Source organism: Embiotoca jacksoni, unplaced genomic scaffold (genome assembly GCF_022577435.1).
Source record: "Embiotoca jacksoni isolate LCO1_2020_lvr unplaced genomic scaffold, fEmbJac1.0.p SCAF_27, whole genome shotgun sequence".
NCBI classification, from domain to species: Eukaryota; Metazoa; Chordata; class Actinopteri; family Embiotocidae; genus Embiotoca; species Embiotoca jacksoni.
The window spans coordinates 6430891-6449410 of NW_027185378.1; the positions used below are offsets into that span (position 1 = coordinate 6430891).

At 42.5% G+C, this 18520-nt stretch overlaps 1 protein-coding gene across 3 annotated transcripts in view; it reads left to right on the plus strand.

Annotated features, from left to right (window-relative positions):
- Positions 1-18520, plus strand: part of alk (ALK receptor tyrosine kinase) — a 344308-nt gene that overhangs the window by 297273 nt on the left and 28515 nt on the right. For all 3 annotated transcript variants that reach the window (XM_069160956.1, XM_069160958.1, XM_069160957.1), the window contains 2 exons: positions 7398-7517; positions 17352-17517. In XM_069160956.1, coding sequence (XP_069017057.1) covers positions 7398-7517; positions 17352-17517 — 286 coding nt within the window. The remainder of the gene's footprint in view (positions 1-7397; positions 7518-17351; positions 17518-18520) is intronic.

Below are 18520 nucleotides of genomic sequence, written 5' to 3' on the forward strand. Positions count from 1 at the left end.
AACTGACTGATTGGTCATGACAAGCATAAATGGAAAAAGTGAAAGTGATCTAAAACCATTCAATTAATAATCAATAAAGCTCTGCCTAATGTTCATGTTTTAGAGAGATAATATTTGGCAGTTTTGCACACTTTGGATCATTCATCAAGGACTTACTTATTTCGAGTCTCTAGCCATAATACAGTGCATTATCCTCTTTTATGCAGTTCAGAACTTTTTTGCAATGCTCAGTCAAGACAATTAGAAGACATTTTTAAAATCCTGACAAGCTGTTACATGTCTATAGCTCTCTGAGGAGGGATCCTTGTTAAATGTGCTGCAGTTTTGCCTTTAGACAGCCTGACAAAACTTCATGGAAATAATATATATATTATTAGATCCTTTAAACATACTTCCTGTGAGAATATTTGATGTGCCCTGAAATGTCAGATGTGTTCAATTCTGCCATCATATAGCTCCAATGATTGACAAGGGCTTATGTTCCAGTGTTGTATTGCCTGGCTGATGAAGGTCAAGCCTACCATCACCTTTCCAGATATTTTTGAGGTATAATTGAGATGGTTTATCAGTAACAAAACAGGAGTGAGATGACAACCACGTAAGAATGAGAATGAAAGGTTAGGAGTTCAGTGCCTTCCACCATCTGTGCCTATTTGAAGGAACCAGTTTGAACTGTGATAGGAATAGTAATGCCTGAGCATCTCTGTGCCTGAGAATACAGTAGCTCTGACAATAAGAGCTGCTTTAAACCCAAGACAGCCTGGCTTAGAATTAAACTCATGAGGCAGGGAAATAAGTGTCACCCTCTGACATTTGATGCGTTGTGATAATATATAATATGTAGATTATAACATGGACCTGTCACGTTTTTCACCTCAGGTTTTGTTGCTGTATTGTTATAACAACAACTGAATTAAAGATAAAATGTTGGAAGTTTTTTCAGTTGTTATCGGACCGAGTGAAGCACATTATTAGATAGCCGTTTTCATCCAAATGTAAAATAAATGACAAATGTGACGGGCACACATCATCTATTCCGTGTCACCTTTAGATGATTAATTTATTCATCAGCTGCAGACAGAATCTCCACACTTTTGCCATAACTCTGAAATGCAATCAGATAACATAGGTTTATCAGCTGAATATGATGTGAGAAATCGTTGTTGATCCCGGCTGCTGCAGAGCCGCTGTCTTCCTGCGTCGCACAGGCTCACAGGGTCAGGGACTCTTTATTCTAAGAGATGACATTTTCCAGGAGATATTTGCGCACCAATTTGTGTTTTATGTCCTCCGGAGCAGCGGAACCGGTATGGCAGCTCTGAAGGATAATCTATCCCCATTTCCCTCACTTTCCAGATGGCAAGTTCTTAATCTAGACCTACTATCTATTACTGTACCTACAGCCACACTTGACACGTCCACTTTTTATCGGCTATCAATCAGGGAGAAGCCGAAGCTCCGCGAAAGACGTCATTTCCAAGAGTGATCACTGTGACTGATTAGCATGATGGCTCCCTGAGCAGTGTGACACGGCCCTGTAATGTGGTTTTGTGGGAAAACATACCGCGAACACATTATGCAGAGAATCCGCCAACCGTGGCCTTTTTCCTACCCTTCTGTGGGCTTTAGTGTGATGTATAGTTTGGCAAGCGTGTGTGCTTGATGATGCATCCGTTGCCCTTCAGGTGTTGGACCTGGCTGTCAGTTTTATCATTTTGTCTTCACCGGCATCATTAAATTAGTTTATTAAGCCAGACAGCACAAGAAGTTCATCCTTTTCTCTTTTCCCACGCACAGAGCTGCATTAGCAGCAGAACCAACCACCTCTATAGATGGACTTCTTCTTTACAAACATCATTGGATGTGCGTGCATGAAGGGGGCAAAACCGTTTCGGTGGCCGGTCACAAGATTGTAATCAGCTGTTGTAATCAACAAAGATTTCAGATCATTTTTAAATTCTTGTTGACTCCACAATAAAATGCCATCCCAGAGTCGGATCTGATTGTCTTCATTTGCACGTTCATATAACATTATGTAAAATGTTTGCTGACAATAGTTGATTATCAGTATAGTCGTCAGCTAGCAGAGTCACGGAAACCTTTAATAATAATAATAATAATAATAATAATAATAATAATGACAAACTTTATTTGTATAGCACCTTTCATACAAGAAATGCAGCTCAAAGTGCTTCACAGCAAGAAAATTGCATGCAGTGTTTCACATAAAAAGAGATATAAAGTCATGTTTAAAAATAGGAAAGAAATTAAATGCATAAGAACATATAAAATGCATGAAATTAAACAAGACATAGATTTAAAATGTAGAATAAATTATTGCGGATTTTAAAGGCACGGTAGTTCAAGTGCAGGCAGGAGAAAGAGAACTTCAGGAGTTGCTCATTAAAGACTAAAGTAAAGAGATATGTTTTGAGCTTTCTTTTAAAACTATTAACTGAGTTAGCTTCCCTCATATCAAACAGGTAGTTTGTTCCACTGCTTTGCCGCAGAACTGACAAAAGCTAAATGCCCAATTTTATTTTTTCTTTGGGCTGTTGCTGGGAACCTCCAACAAACCAGCAGCAGATGACCTCAGTGTTCCTGAAGGCACATAGTTAACCAGACAGTTAGAGATATAACTCGGTCCGAGCCAATTGAGATCTTTATATGTGAGGAGGAGGAGGACCTTAATGTCAATGTTGTGTTTTACAGGCAGCCAGAGCAGAGCAGCCAGAACTGGACTGATGTGTTCTCTCCTCTTGGTTCTGGTTAATTCTCGAGCTGCAGAGTTTTAGATGAGCTGAAGTCTCTCTGTTGTTTTCTTTGGTAGGCCAGTAAAAAGTGCATCACAGGAGTCCAGTCGGCTAGAAATGAAGGCATGAATCAAGTTTTCAGCATTTGTCTGATTTATAAATGGGTGCACCTCGGCTAATGTGGGCCTTGAAACTTCATAGCTTGCTGATATGTCCAATGAAAATCACCCAACTTTTGTTGGTTGTTCAACCTGTCAATCCTCTCCTTATTTGACAGTATCAGGAGCATGGTGGTAACGGTAGTATCAATAAGCTATCTACTACTAAGTACCAGCTAACAAGGCTATTTAACCACCTGCCACATTTGAATTTGACAGCTGTAGTAAACATACTGCAGAAGACATGAAACACTGACAGCTAGCTGGTCCAGGGACAGCGAGGAAATAGCTGGCACTGATTACAGTGGAAGCTCAGGTAGCTTAGCACAGACTCTCAGTACGTAACACAATCCGGCCTTTTAATGGCCCGATCTATAATGTTCTTCTGTTCTTAGCAAAGGCATGTGAACCCCATAAAATATTGAACATTTTCCATACTCATTTTTGTGTCATTGGTGCAGTGTACGGCACGATGACTGCTTTATAGCTTGTCTCTGCTCGATATGTCATGAAGAGCACTACTCATCTGTAGACATCGCCAAACATCTGTTAATGTGCCTCCCCAGCAGCTGGTCCTTGACATCCCTTAATAGTCCTTGCAGCATTTCTTCAGAGGTTTGCCGTTTGCAAAACGAGAGATTTTGGATGGAAGTAATTGTTTTTCTGTGTTACTGAAGACGACATGAAACCAACCTGTTCAAACGGACTAATACACAGGTTTCTATTCCAATTGTGTGCGGGTGTCGTACTTGGCCGTTGTATCTGTGTTATCTGTCATGGTAACTTTCATTTTTACATGTGTAATGGAACAGGGGAATACAGAAATGTACTCGTCTTAGTAATTATTACTTGCACCTGTTGATGTGAAGAAACATGGAGACATGCCATGTAGTACTAAGTGCAGACGCTTACAGTCCCTCAGTGTATTCACAGTGGTGACATATTGGGCTAATTATAAGCAGTTTCCTCAAAGCTGCTCTCTGCCAGGTTTAACAGCGGTGTTTTTCTCTTGTGTGTACAGCAGCAAAGAAATAGATGGATACATGTTGCAGTGTTTACAGAAAAGAGATTAAAAACACACTCATACGGTTTATTAATCCTTCCCTGACGCAACATGAAATGTTCATTGTGTGGATATTTATCAGAGCTATTGCAATTTGGAGATATTTTGGGATTGTGGCTGGGTGGTAACAAGGTGCCACCCCCGTGGCTGGCCTCTGGTGGGCTTCAGGTAGCTTACGGCGCCCCGCTAATGAACAGTGACAGCCGCGCTGGCTGATGCCCTGCCCTCTGGTTCATGCTGCACTGTGGCGGACCTGCTGTGTCCTCTCGCTGCAGCAGCATACCAATGCCGTGTGCGCCAAGCTCTTTCCGTTCCATAGCTCTGCAGTAGCGCGTTGCCATGCTCAGAATAACAATGCAAGGAGCTTTATTAGCAACTTTGTCGAAGATACAAAAAGTTGCTGAACTTGTGTACACATCTAAGGGTCTTGGCTACTAAGAGCTTTTTCTTTCCCGAACAGTCAAACACATTGCGGTCACTTACGTGCTGTATGTGATCCATCAAATCGTCACATAAACTGTCTGCATCAAAGCTCCCAAGCAGTGGAGACTTAGACAATCATATTTATTTGAGGATTCCAGAGCTCGGGAATGAGCTATTGATTTTCTTGCCAGCAGATTTTACCTAAGCAGTGCTGAGCTTTGAAGAGAAAATTACAAGGTTTCTTTACCCCAAGATGTTTTTGTTAGGGACCACCTGCCAAAACCATCAGACTCAGTGCTGCCTCGGCGTATATTTAAAGCCAAACTGAAGGTTTTTGATCAAACAAGCTCTTCATGATACATGTTATCCAGAGGAAGACGGGTGAAGTTTCAGCTCAAGCACAAAGAATATTAAGGTCAAGCTGTTTGCTCCGAGTCGAAGCGAGTGGGATTTTTCTGACCAAATGAAACGCAGCCACACAGTAGCTTTCTGTTGAGGGAGCCCCCTGCCATATTGTCATAAATGGCGAGCCTTCAGCCCGAGGTGACAGGGGAGTCGGGATGGAGAAGAGGCAGTGTTGTTGTGGTAAAATGATTATAGAGATAAAGATGAAAAGTCGTGTCTTTGTCCCTTGATACTGTCATAATGATGGCAGGGAAAACAGGCTTGATTTGTTTTTCACTAGGGAGGTAAATGACACAATCTGGGCAGCTCATTGGCTCATCACAATTAGGGAACTTGTAGTTGGATTTCTAGGCAGGATGGTGGTGCAGTGGTTAGCAGTGTTGCACAAGAGCAAAAAGGTTTTGGGTTTTAACCGGTTTGGTTTTCTGCAGGCGCTTCAGCTTCCTCTAAAGTCTAAAGACATTGATGTTTGGTTAATTGGTGAATCTAAATCAGATGTAGGTGTAAATGTGAGCTTGCATGCTTTTCTGTCTTTCTCTGTGAGCCCTGTGATGAGCTGGCAACCCATCCAGAGTGCAGCCCACCTTTGCCCAAAGTCAGGGATAGGCTGCAACCCCCCACGAGCCTGTAGGATAGTTAGATTTCTGCATGACTTGCATCTCGTGCAACTCTTTTTCAGCACCTTGGCAACTGCACATGTCGACAAATAGCTGCTAGGATTTTATGGAGCTGCACCTAGGAGGACTTGTGGCTTAGAGAAGCAAAGAAAATGAAAGAAGATTCTCTCATAAACCTTTAAATCCTCCTTTGCTGCTGGTTGCCATACAGAGCAGGGCGAATATTATGCGGCCACAGTGCAAACAAGCTGTATGCCACTCTGCTGCTATAGAAGACAAACAAGACCACGACCAGAAACCTTCCCTTTTCTCCTGCTGTATGACAAGAAAATAGACCCTGAGACCATGCACGCTTCCTCCCAACAGTTTATTCCATATGCAAAACAGAAGTAGGACTTAATATATTGATCGAATGCACATGGAGCATCCTAATATATATATATACAGTATATATCCTATATCTACCTTGAGAGCATTAAAATAGGTTCAGAAACAGATAAGATGGCCTTTATTGGCATTTGATAGACTAAAGCATTGTGCAGTTTGGCTTAAGAGCAACAATTTCTATTTTTCTAAAGCTGGCTAGGCAGTCTAGGCTTTTTAGGCACAATGATGTATCCACCTTTGTTATAAAAGTTACAAATCAGAGGTCAGACCAGCAGTCGGTCCAGATCTGAACCCGTTTCCTCTGTTCGGTGTCATACAGTTGAACGATGGCAGTGTTATCAGTTCCACAAAACCTCAGTAAAACCTATCTTACTCTGGTTGAAAATAATCTCAGTTGTATAAAAGGTCCTGTGCTTTAACGGCAACCTACAATGGAGCAACAGACCCACAGAGGGCTTTACTCTTCTGAACATTACATCAGAGAAATGAGATGTTAGGCAGAACTCTTCAACCAAAATTGGCCTCTCTTTGGAAACAGAGCTGAAGACATGGACACACTAAGCAACTCAGCTGAACGTTGAAGTCGGCTTCTCAAGATAGGAAAGTGAAACCTTCGCTGCATAGAAATGAAAAATAGTGTTCTCATTTCACGTTCATGTCAGTCACGTTTAAGTGGCACATGCTCGGCCATGTCTACGGTGATGATCATTTGAATTGGAGATTTTAAAGTATATTATCTATTTGTAAGATTGCCTTTGGACATTGATTCTATCATTCCTGCAATTCATTACGTTAAATAAACACTATAAAAGTGCTTTGCTGTGTTCAGTTGACAGGGTTGCATTGATTGTTCCTGTAGCCTCTGCAGTGCCTGATGAGATCTGATCGCAGATTTCTTTAACACCGTTCAGGCCTATCTGTTAAACCACTGATTGCAGTGCATGGACCTCATAAAAAAAAAAGTGATTTTTCTTTGCTGTGCAGTGATTCATTCGAGAAAGAACTCTGTTTTCCACCTCTATTCAAAAACTAGAGAATGGGGACAGGTGGCAGGTTTTTTTATATATATATATATATATATATATTTATTCTTAGGTCAGCATTCAAACGTTTTAGCAGTTAACTTTAACATCTTTGGGGAAAAAAAAGAGAGTTCATATATCTTGAGCCCTTATCGCCAATCAGCCAGCCTTTTGCCTGGGAGACCTAATTTAGGGTTAGAATTTGAGGGGGAAGAGATCAAGGTACCAACAAGCTTATGATCTCAGTGCTGGGAAAGCAGTGCGGCTGGAGGCTTAGTGAATTGCTACAAACACCCAGACAGAATGTGCTTACCCATCTACTCTAGGACAGAGACAGGGCGATGGAGTGGAGCTGGATGTTCAACATAACCTTTCTTCTGTATGGCCACTGGAGGTAAAAAAAAAATGAAAGAATGACCCCTGCTGGTGGTTCCACATTTCCTGTGCCAGTGAGGGGTCTGCAGCTACTGTTCTGTTGTACCGCAGCAACGGGGTTTCATTGCTCCACATGAACAAAAAAAAAAAAAAAAGTGCAACCTTTTCAATAAATGCATTGTATTTTATTTCAGCAAATGGTGAGTTTCCACCAGTGGTCAGCAGCTCAACCAGGCCGCCATTTAGACCAACTATCAAGACTCTGCCCCCTTCCATCAGAAGCCCTTCATGGAGCTTCCCCACCACAGAAGGCTGTAAGTGTGAGCTTTATTGATGAATGTGTGAGTGATGATCAGGTGTGCTTTCTTTTTGTCTTTTTTTTTTCTGGTCGTCTGTTTCTCTTTCCGTCTCTAAGTTTCATTGTCGTCCCTTTTGCTCACACACACACACACACACACACACACACACACACACACACACACACACACACACACATATGTTTGCATGCCTTGATGATTCACAATTACTCTACGCATGGGCTGTAACAAAGTAAGTGTGCCCCCTACTGGTCTGCAGCACGTCCACATCTGAGTGAGTGCTGCAGAGATCTCCTTTGGCATTAAATGGAGCAGGACGGGCAGTTTTGAAGTGTAAAATCCTCCAATTTGTCTCCTGAGAATGTCAATGGAGCCAGTTACACAGACTTGACATTTTCCACCTCACACTCTCTCTCACTTCCCTGTTTCAAAAAGGGTAAAAACAAGCAGATATTAAATTTCTATATTTAAAGTCATAAATTGGAGTTACATTCATATCAAACCTGTTCTAAAAACCCATTTCCTCAACTGGAAGCTTTGATACACTTGAGGTACATCGGACATGTTGAAGCTTCTCTGCTGAGATATCAGACACAGGCACTTCAGACTTATACTGGATGGAAAATGGTTTCTGAAGTCTGTATTTTTTGAATCGGTGTCATGTGTACGAAACACTCTTCATACAAATGTGAACTTGTCTCAGACAGTTTTCCAGTCCAAACACGATTAGTCTGGACAGCGTTCCCGGATTGTAATTGCATTTATATATATCTTGTTTTCTCTCCGAGGTGGAATAAAAGGCTTTTTATGACATTCATGTGCTGTTAAAGTCAGCAAATCAATTTTGTCGGGTATAGAGGCTTGCCTTCCATTTGAAACTGCTTAAAAAAAACTCACACTAACACACCGTGGACCTTGACACAGGAGCCCACCTCGGTGACAAAGACCAACAGATGAACTGCCAAGCTACATTTGGATGCAGTGTAAAGACGACAGCCATAATACAGTCTGAGCCGACAAGACGAAAATGAGCACTTGGGTGTCTATATTTTGTTTTCTGAAGAAGGTTAAGACAGAAAACAAACTAGCCGAGCAGGTATATGCCAACGTTATTCTGTTTTGTTCCTTTTTATGCTGAGACACTTTAGTTAACTTTCACCTGCTGTGAAGTGTTATACATAGGAAGAAACATATCAAGAGAATTTTCACTTGGTGGAAGAAATCACATTGATTCGGTGTTAACAGCTGTTCAGATGTCTACTGATTTAACAAATAGCTCTGGATTTGCTGAATAGCAGCTGATGAATGTCAACTACTGCATTGATTGCTCAGTTTGAAATTCTTTAAATCTTTCCACTTGAGCAGGAACAGTAAGTGCCCACCTGGCTAGACGTGAACATACAATGATCAGCCACAACATTTTCTGTTTTACTTGCACATCCATGACCCTGTCACTGTTTCAATAGTCGTCCTTCCTTGGATCACTTTTTCTAGATATGGATACTACAATGGATTACCATTATTAGCTCCCCAACCTTTAAAACGGTCTCAAAACCCACCGGCTGATCAGATGTGTCCTCGATACTTCTTTCACCTTCCTCAGCCCTGCTATTAATTCATCCTTTGCATGTCTTAAGGTTTTTGCGTTTGTCTATCCTTATTATGAAGTGATTAATCCGGTTCTGAAGGCTGATGGTTGCCACACAGCTGTGGGTCAGATGGTAGAACGGGTTGGCCACTAATCATAAGGTTGGCAGGTCCTCCCTGGTTCCTCATGTCCACATACCAAGATGTCCTTGGGCAAGACACTGAACCTCATGTTGCTTCGGATCGAGGGCGAGCACCAGTGTTGTGTGTTTCTGTGTGGATCTGAAGCGCTTTCACACCACTAACGTGAAAAAGTGCTAAATAAGTGCAAACCATTAACGTGAAATATTGTTGTTGCATGTGCAAAAGTGAATATTTGCACACACACACACTGACAGGATAATCATATTAAATAAAGTTAACAGAGACCCCTCCTACCTGTCTTTATATCTTACACACAACACATACTGGCTTAGATTTTATGTCTCTGAAACGTCTGTCCTCAGCTTCAAGGAGGAGGATGCCTTTCGACATCTTAATTCTCTCGTCTGCCTCGTTTTCTCGAGTGAGAGGACGTTAAAGGACACTGGCAATGGGGATGACATGAGTTGCAGATGAAGAGCTTACCTCCCTTGTCATCTCCTCAAAAGTGGCAAGAGCTGTGACAGTCTTTTTCTACTACCCCCGACTGGTTTACAGTTAGTGTGACTGGCAGATCGTACTCCACTGTATAATCACACGGGGTCTGTTTCTGTGCAACCAGGCTCTTGATTATAGTATGTATTGTTCCACCTCATTCATACATCTTGATGCAGACCCTTGGTTAGCATATTAAGCTTACTCCAGTGGCAAGTGCTTGAAGTAACCCACAATTTACTGTACGCTGTGATAGCCGTCCCTGCTTCAGGGCCTGTTCAAAGCATCCAAAGGTGGCAACTCTAAAGCAATTCTTTCCTTTTATTATGTTACTGGCATTGTCTGTTAAAATGACATGGACTTTCTTCTTCTCAATTTTTTTTATGCATTTACCATTTCCCTCCTTGTGTGGCGATGTACTCTCCTGCGTGAGCCACAAAAACACTGCTAAGCCTGCTGCACTGCTTTTTGCAAAGTAAAACTCGAGTCGGTCCATTGTGCTGTCAGACTTACACCCGGGACACCCTGCCTGAATGGCGTTGTGCGTCACGACGACCTTGTTTTGTTACCGCAGCTCACTCGCGTGTGTGCGTGTCTGCTGTGGTGCCGCTGCTGCCAGCCCCCGTCGCTCTACAACGACTTTCCATTGGATAACGGTCATCGGTAATCGAATGTTTGAAGTCCGACAAGTGGAGAGTTGTGACTAAAAATAAGTCACATGATTTTTGTTCACTGCTGTTCATCAGCAAGGCACACACGCAAAGAGAGAGAGAGAGAGAGAGAGAGAGAGAGAGAGAGAGAGCACCGGATCAATACTGCCCTCAAACTGTTAAATCATTTTCATAATCTAATTAGAGGCTATATGGGGTTTCTGCTTTGACTGTATAGTGCACATGCGATCGCAGATGTTTATCTTTCTATTTATGCTGAGAACGCTGCAGAAGCGAAGGCGTGATACACGGGTCACATGCAGGCTGTGCAGCTGCTCGAACCCGTTACCAAGGCCACTAAAGTGAAAACCAAGACATGCAAATGCCATGCAGGTAGCGTATCTTAGTCTTAGGCTTTAGTAATGACAGGATGCACGTCCGCGCTCCAGATGTATAGCTGATCACGCCATCATTTTCCAAGAATTTTAAAATGAATTTGTGATAACCAGATTAAATGCAGATTTGGGAATGTGCAGACATTGTATGCAGCGACTCATTTGATTAAGCATAGGAAACCCACATTTCCAACAACAGAAAGCAGTTGGTCATCCAACACAAAGATTTCGGTGACTTTGCCGTTATCAGCTCGGCTCTGCTGCTGTCTGGAGGGAGTTTCTCACGCTTCTAAATTATTTCAAGCAATGTTTGTTGTTGCGTCACAGTTCTCTTCCTGGCACTCGTTGCCTGTGTAATTGTGCCATGCTCCTTTCCATGATACCGCTACAAGTGTTTAATTATGTTTGTGGTGCTGGTGTTTCCAATGCTGCTGCCACCACCTCGAAGCGATCACATTATGTAAATTGCACTCGGCTGTTTTGCTTCTTCTTTCTTTTTTTTCTTCCTTGAGCTTAAAATAACTCCACATCGCTGACATGATGTCAACACGGCTAACAGGTCTCACTAACAGACCAGCGACTGTATGTATGACAAACGCTGCTCATCTCTGGTCCTCATCTTGACGCATCTCTCTTTGCAGCATGTGGCTCAATGTTTAGTTGTAATAGCTGAAGCTAATGATCGTATGGGACGATACTTTTTATCTCCAATATCTAATCCAGTGATTTTTGGCCAGTACTGGACTGTTTCAGATACTGATAATTGGATGGGTTCATCCACAATGTTAATGACTACATACCTGTAACCCCCCTCCCACCGACAACACCTGCCGATTTGGAGATGCTGTTACCCAGTCTTGTACCCGTCATAATTTAGCTCCTGGCAAAGTCACTCAGATCTTTATGCTTTTCTATTTTTCCTGCTTTCTTCAACTTCAAGAATTGGTGGCCAGATAGCATGATTTGATAATGTTATAGGATTATGAATTGAACTGCCACAAGCTTGGGTCAGAAAACAGTTCAACTCAGCCAGTCAAGAAAATCTTCAAGGCTAAGCAAAGAACATGGCATTTATACATAACTTCATGAAAGGTATTTTATAAGAGCGTTTGCTGCTCAGGTTAGGCTGCAATGGCAGCAACAAAAAGGCCATTTTAATGTGCTTACACAGGTAATACTCCGTATGGTTACAATAAAGGCAGCCGACTTAAATATCCGCAGAGAAAGATGGGACTGGGAGATCTCACTGCTCTCGCCCTTGTGATTATCATAGATATTAACTCAGGGGGAAAGAAGTTGAACTTGCAGTTATACGTTGGCCATTTCAAAGACAGCCCTGAGCGGTTAACATTCGCCGGGCATCTCTCTTCTCCCCCTCCGGAGCCGATGCTTTGACGTCTGCAGGGCAGGACAGCAAGCCTGATGAGGGTTTTGGCTCAGCAGACCTGTCACTCCAACACGGCTCTCCTCTTCCCCCGACACGCTCAATGATTAACCCCACCAAACGTCAACGTCTCTTGTCTCCTCTCACTCTCCCCTTCATCTCTCCCTTCACTCTGCAACCATATCTGGGATGAGAACATTCTGTTCCCTTTTATTTCTGCATTTGTTTCCCTTCTTCGCCATGTAAAAGTTGTTATTGACACTCGGTTACTTCCTATTACTGCCTTCTCACCCAGCTGTCTTTCTGTCAGTACTCACTCTGATCTCACTCTGTTGTCCCACTTCTTCCTCCTGATCTTTTTTTTTTTTTTTTTTTCCTCTCCCATTCACCCTGACTTCACCTTCACTCGTTTCTTTCTTCTTGTTCTTTCTCCACATCTCCATTGATTTCCCACTATTCTGGCAAGTATTTCATTTCTCATCACTGCCCTACTGTGTGGCACCCCCAACTCTCTGCTGACTCATCAGTTGCTTTAACACGGGGTTGTGAATAAGTCAACCCATATTAGCTTGCTTCCCTTTCTTTTTGTGATTACCTCTCCTGATGGGAAAGGAACGCGTCACTAAACCCAAAATGAGCTCTCGCGCTTTATTTTTCTGGCCAGAAAGAGTGTGTGTGTGTGTGTGTGTGTGTGTGTGTGTGTGTGTGTGTGTGTGTGTGTGTGTGTGTGTGTGTGTGTGTGTGTGTGTTAAACAATCAAACAGCTTTACGCAACACACTCTTATGATGCATGAACTATATATTATCATATTTACACACATTTGCTTGCATACAACAGCCAACAACAAGAACCCAAGTTCTGTTGAGTATGATGAAAACCAAAATCAAATCAAAGATGTCGATTGAACGCAGTCAGATTGAAGCTTGAAAGCAGCAGACAGCAGATGTCGGTCCCCGAAAGCTCCTCGCAGAAAGGAGTTTTAGCTATTTTGTGCTCGCTAATTAGCTGTACAGAGGAGATGTGAGTCTGTGCTTCATTGTTTATTTGTTCATAAACACTGGCCTGTGGCAATCAGTTAACTAGTTGTTGTTACTTTGGGTATCGGAGGCGGAACATTAGTCACAGAGACAGATATGAGACTGATAACGAGCAGCACAACGCAAAACGGGCTTCTTAATTAATTGGACTCGGTTGCTCCGTAAGCTTTGTACTTAGAATTCCGATCCATTCATGGTGTGCCAGCCTTGATTCATCTTTCTAATGACTGGCCCAGGGAGGACAACTGTCACCTGATAAGGAGGATACATGCTATAGGAGAGGAGAGCAGAATGAAAAGTCTTTGGTGGCTTTGCCGAGAGTGTGTTTGTGGTTATTACTGTGGCTTTTACAGTGAGACATGAACTCACATGGAGGTATAGTTGATCCCAAAGACATGTAATGGCATGGTAAAACAAGACACACAATGTATTTATTGTGGTTTTATTGAAGTGCTTTGTTTTGAATAAAAAGAAGTGATGCAGATAAAAAAAAATATATAAAAAAAGAAAGAATGAAAAATCAGGCTATGTTGCCTTTTTTGGGGTTTTTTTTAAGATGGGGTGGACATTTTGATGTAACGAGTCAAGTGAGACTTGTGTTATCTGTCTCTACCGAGTCATTTTCACTTGTTGCGAGAACAGTTTGTTCCCCATTCTGTTGGTCAAAGAAACATGAAATTAAGCTGAACTAACATTATATTTTCTTTTCAGTGTAAACTCCAAACAAAAAACCAAACAGATTAGTTGTTCTGGAGGTCTGCTGGGATCATCCTTATTCCCAGCAGGTCTTCAAACCAAAAACAGCCCTCCACTAAAACAATGAGAGGTTGCGTTGCTGAGGGCATGTTGATTCGGATGAAATGATGAAATATGATCCAGGAAACTAGTGTGAATAGCACATACATGAAAATGTATCAAACACCATAGTTACATAGTGGTTTATCCTATTACTTATCGCTATCTTATCTGTTGTCCCAACGGGTGCAACGTTAACATTAGAAATTTGCTGTTCATTTCACACAAGGGTCTGAAGGCAGTTTCAGTGCAGCCTGATAGCTCTAATTGTCTCCGTTAATTCTTCATTTTGGGGAAAGAATCAATCAGAAACCAGCTTACACAATAATTACAAATATTTTATTTAGAAAGTATTATAATTAGATAATCATTCAATAGCAAGGTAGATTCAGAGTCTCCCCTGGGCTGTTTGCATGTGTGTGTGTGTGTGTGTGTGCGTGTGTGTGTGTGCGTGTGCGTGTGCGTGTGCGTGTGCGCATAGCAGTATGTGTATGTGAGCATGTGTTGCAATTCAGAGGAGCTGGCGAGTGTGCACGCCGCTTATTAGAGAAGACTATCATCTGTGAGAGCGCATCTTGTTTTTGTTTGTTCTGCCAAGTGCCTGTCACAGAACGGCTCATTAGGCCAGTTGTGCTGCGCTTGTGTGTGTATGTATGCGCGTTCGTATGAACTCATTCATATTGATGGGCCGACAATATCGATCAGACGGGTTGAAGTGTGAAACCAACTGCACACCAGGTAGATGGGAGAGAGAAATCGAACGGAAGACAACACCAGCAGTGTATTTATAATACATGGATCTTTTTCATATCAAATAGACAAAAATTCACTTTGCCAAATAAGTCAAAAAAACGAAATGAAAGATTCAGGCTCTTTTACCCTCACTTCCCTCTCTTGAGCATGTGCCTTCTTAACTGATTGCCATCTAACCTATTAAGTATGGTAAGATTTGTGTCTAAAGCACTGTTCGGCTTTGGAGGATTTTCTGCTCCAGTGATGGATTTATTCCCGAAAGTCTTAACTCTTTTTACTTTGGGTGTTGAAAATACCGGCTTGACGGATCGATTTACTTCTGCCAGATAGGAGTCAAACAAAACTCCAGTCACCTCAACAGTGGATTTTACAGGAGTGCATTTGGTAAGAACGGGCTGAAGTCCAAATCGTTCTCGTAGCACAGTGGTGGTTTAAAGTGGGTTTTTTTTTTTTAAGTACGGGCCTGCTTGAAATTGCCTCCACTGGCAACACTTTAGCAAACTCAAAAGAGATGTTTGTGTTGAGACAGAGATGAGCTCAGTTTGAAGTACAGATGTTAGCTCCCTCTCTTATCGAGCACCCCTCGTCCGAAACCAAGTGCGAGGACCAGACTGACCATTGTGATGCTCAACATGAAGTTCATTTAAGTTTCAAAAGAAAAACTAGTAATCATTTGGAGAGGCAGTGACAGAAACTGACCCTTTTGATTAATGTTTTTACTGGCGTCGGACATGTCAGGGAAAAATGTGATAATCGGTTGAACCTATTTGACAATTAACTCCCCCCCCCCCCCTTCCTCCCTCCCTCCCACACGTACACACAGACCTAAAGAGTCACTTTCACCGTAAACTCAGACTCAACAAATGCCGTCCAACTTCTAGAACTCTCGCCAGAAAGGGAAGCTTCATCTTAGCTTCATCTTTGAGATGGGGGGGGGGGCTGTTGTTTACGCAGCACGTCCAACACCAAACTCACTTCCTGTGGCCATTGATTTTTGATCAGTAAACGCACCTTCTGCTCTGTGCTTCCCTCTAATGACTGTGCTTAGCTGTGGTAGACTCATATTGCTTTACCTGCAGAGTTTGCACTGCGCCTCATCTTCATTTACTTTTTGAAGGAGTTCCTCATGAAACGTTATTACAACTCTCGTCACTGCATGTTTCTCCCTTCTGCACAGCAGCATGTAATCACACAGTTTTACCTGGCGGAAGCCCCGTAGCCCGCAAGCAACGTCGTCTTCTTCTGCTCACGTTGTTAAATAGCGGCTGGCGGACAGCTTTTAGGTACATTACTGCCACCTTCTGACAGGAGTAATGCATCACAACCGAGCACTGGTAATAACACGGGAAATAAGGAAGGACAATTGTCGCAAATTAAAAAATTTTATACTTATGTGACTGTTCGAATATTCGAAAATCAAGACCTCGCTTTAGATTTTATATGGCTTTAAAATGATGTCCCACAACCACATTTCTTTTTACATACAATTTCTTGACGTAACTCAACTGGATATATTCAATCAGAAAATTGTGTATATTTTCATTTTGTTGTTAATAGATAAAGACAATCACTTTGGTATTGACCAACGTTCAACAACGTTCTGCAGTTATTCTCTGCAGTCAGAGACAAGTTTGGCCAGAGATCCTGGTAAATACTGGGAGCTTAATTCCTGGACTTTAGCCGTAAAAGGCACCACAACATGCAGAGTGTTAGTGAGAACGTCATGAATTTAAGTTACACCCCTGAGACTTGTTTCGTGCCATTTCCTCTTTTCTTTGCATCGTGCTGTTGCTTAAATCCACGACTGTCATCTGTCCTTACAACAACAACAAAAAACATGGAATAGCACATATACACCAACATTATTACAATCACACTCGGCACCAACTCAGAGGCAACGAATGCCATCATGTGACTCATTCTATCACAGGAATGACTTTGACTTTAGCCCGTGTCACATCTGCAATAATCAGCGCTGCTCTGACATGAATCAGAAGTAATCTCAAAGTGTTCACAGCCGGGCGGAGGGAGAAAGAGGAGAGAGGAAGAGGTGGTTCACTCCCCAGAGTCTACCTCACTATGCTGTGTTCACGAGCCTTAAATCAGGATTTAGTACTGTGGCATTAAATCCTTCCACGTCCATCTGACAAGACTAATCTGGTGCTAATTACAGTGAAAAGAACTCCAATTAGCACCGACACGTGGGATTACATGGAAACGAGGAGAAATGTTTTTCACCTGTGATCCTGTCACTTCATCGCCCGCTACAGTTGTGAATATGACAGTAGCAGCATCTCATATGAGTCGCTCCCAGTTCGAAAGCTTGCCTTCCCAATGTGTAATAATTTGCTTCATATCTGTATGTTTGGATTTTATTGATGATGTGAAAGCGGAGCAGTGGGGAATTTGGAATTGGAATGAATGCGAGACAAATAGAACTATAATGAGTCTGCGGTGTGCACTGAATTTCCACCTCTCTGTCATCTTTAAGTTTGGTTAAGTGCATGTGTGACCGACTACAGAGAATGTGTTTCTGCAGCAAAGTACTAAACATATATATATGTTTGTTTTTTTTCCTTCTCTTCATGTGCAGCCAAAAAATTGATTTTTCATACCTGTGGGGCTGTGGGCCCTGAAGGCCCGACTCCCACTCAGTGCCTCAACTCCTACAGGAACAGCAACGTCAACGTGACAGTAGCCACCCGAGGGCCCTTCAAAGGCATTCAAATGTGGCGGGTCCCAGAAACTGGCACCTACAGGTAGGACAGCTGCCAGTGTATAAAGGCTCAGTGTTCACAAACATCAGACCTCACCATTTGTACAACCAATTCTCACTCAACACCCACTCTGGAGTAATTTTATCTTTTTCTAAAGGGTCTTACTGTGATGGCAGGCCAGTTTGTAGGTACATACACTTGAGCTTATGGAGCACTCAACACAGTATTCACTATACACTTAACCTACCTTTCTTTGGCATCAGTGCTCTCTGTGCAACTCACATTCTTCGCAACAATACAAACTCTTCCTCACGCCCACCTGTGCTTCTCGGTGCATGAGCGGTGCATCAATCTCCAACGAGCAAACAGAGAAATCTCATATCCGATTCTTGCAGGAGGGAGCAGAGGCTGCAGTAATGGCAGCTAAATGCCGTGATTCACTCTACACCTGACTCCAAAATCCAAAACCACCCACCTCCGTGTCACTGTTGGTGGACTTTAAGGCTTTCGAAATCATTCAACAATCAGCCTTAACACTTCGACCTCAAACTGCAAACTACGACAGGATTAATGCCGTAATATCCACAGCCTTCTTCAGAGATCAATATTTGTCCTGTAGGCACTCATGGCAACATGAGGTGTTTAACTTGGATTTGACTTAAACGCTTCGAACAGAAATGTCTCTGAAAGCTGAAAGCCTCCCACATCAACACAAAAAAAACCTGCACAAAAGCGCTGCCAAAACCCTTCAGTCCTAAAATACCTAACAAGCACCAGCGTGGACAGCACTGTCTCAACACGTCCTAGAGTTTAAAAAAAAAAAAAAAAAACACCTTCTGTCTCCGCACAAACTCCACAATTGGTCTTGATGCGACCTGGTTTATCTGGCAGAGGGCGTAAATGAAGCTGACAGACGGCCACAGAGATGAATATGCACTCTGCATCTCCCAAAAGTCATTAGGCAAACAGCTGAGGTAGCTTCGACTGAGCGGCAGGCAATGTTCTCTCTCTCCACGCCGAGCTCAACCACCAGGGAGGAAAAATA